The sequence below is a fragment of the Lipotes vexillifer genome, unplaced genomic scaffold (genome assembly GCF_000442215.2).
Source record: "Lipotes vexillifer unplaced genomic scaffold, Lipotes_vexillifer_v1.1 scaffold1191, whole genome shotgun sequence".
Classification (NCBI taxonomy): domain Eukaryota; kingdom Metazoa; phylum Chordata; class Mammalia; order Artiodactyla; family Lipotidae; genus Lipotes; species Lipotes vexillifer.
Window position 1 is genome coordinate 352,176 of NW_006799014.1, and position 1,497 is coordinate 353,672.

Consider the following 1,497-nt stretch of genomic DNA (forward strand, 5'->3'; position numbering starts at 1 on the left):
CCACCTGTCCCTCCCCTCTCAGCCTCCTTTACCCACTACTACATTTTCTAAATTCACTTCCTCCCTTATCCCTTCTCTGTCTCCCTCCATCCCCCCAAATTTGATCCAAAATTTTTTGTTCAGTAGAAATAATGGTTGCAAAAGAAAACTCACATTTGGCAAATGCTTAATCAATAAAATATGATATGGACAAAAACCAATTAATGAATCAAATTTCTATTGTTAAAGACAAATTAAAAATAATCTTAGGAAAATAAAGATAAAAATGGAAAAACAAAATTAGAAGCAGATAGATTGCACTGTTTAGGAAATTGATTAAGGTATTATATTGGCTTAACTTCATTCCAGAACATACTTTTTGATGATAACTCATAAATGCTGATATAATTCCAATGAAAATCATTATATTCAAACAATCATTAAGATCATAGTAATGGGATTACAGTATCCTCCATATTAGAATGGAGGTGGGGTCATTGAGAGCAATAAATGAGAGTAATAAGTGTATCTATCCAAAAAGATTGCAAAATAACCAACTTTTTCTCAATTCTTTTTTCATTCTTGGTGAAGGATCTTGAAGCAGCCTACCACATTACAGATATCCATGAAGCTTTGGCATTATCTGAGGTGGGAAATGACAGGAAGATGTTTTTGTTTGGAACCCAGGTGACTGAGAATGGCTCAGAGATACCCTCCATCATGCAAGATGCCAGAGACCTGATTGCACAGCTGGCTGCAGACATGCAGTGATCAGGCCTAGGCCAACTGTGAGGCTCATGATTTGAATGTCACCAGGGAATGTTTAGTGGCAGGCTGGAAGCCAAAAGTTTCCACTTTCCAATAAAAAATAAGGCATTTCCTATTTTCTCAATGCACGGCATATACACATGTATAAGATAATGTTAATTGATTAAGAGGATCTCTATTTATATTTTGAACTTTTAAAATATTGGTAAAAAATATATTTGGAGGGATTTGGATTTTTTTTTAATTTTTATTTATTTTTGGCTGTGTTGGGTCTTTGTTGCTGCACGTGGGCTTTCTCTAGTTGCAGCGAGCTGGGGCTACTTTTCGTTTTGGTGCATGGGCTTCTCATTGCGGTGGCTTCTCTTGTTGCGGAGCACGGGCTCTAGTGCATGGGCTTCAGTAGTTGTGGCACATTAGCTCAGTAGTTGTGGCTCGCAGGCTCTAGAGTGCAGGCTCAGTAGTTGTGGTGCACGGGCTTCATTGCTCCATGGCATGTGGGATCTACCCAGACCAGGGCTTGAACCCACATCCCCTGCATTGGCAGGTAGATTCTTAACCACTGCACCACCAGGGAATTCCTGGGATTTGGATTTTTAATCAACCAAATTAAAGTGAACAGTAGGAAGCATTCATTCCATTTGTAATTTCTCAATGAAATGAAATTTACATTCAAATATTTTAATAACTTTTCTCTTTTCAAGTAAAAATCCAGGTGTCTTTCCTTTAAGTGGATCCATTTAACACTGTAGG

The 1,497-nt window shown here is 37.9% G+C and overlaps 1 protein-coding gene across 1 annotated transcript in view; it reads left to right on the forward strand.

Annotated features, from left to right (window-relative positions):
* ARL9 (ARF like GTPase 9) overlaps positions 1-766 on the forward strand; it is an 18,281-nt gene extending 17,515 nt beyond the window's left edge. Inside the window, exon 4 of the mRNA XM_007471278.1 lies at positions 571-766. Coding sequence (XP_007471340.1) covers positions 571-750 — 180 coding nt within the window. The 3' untranslated portion in view covers positions 751-766. The remainder of the gene's footprint in view (positions 1-570) is intronic.
* Positions 767-1,497: the final 731 nt, after the last annotated feature.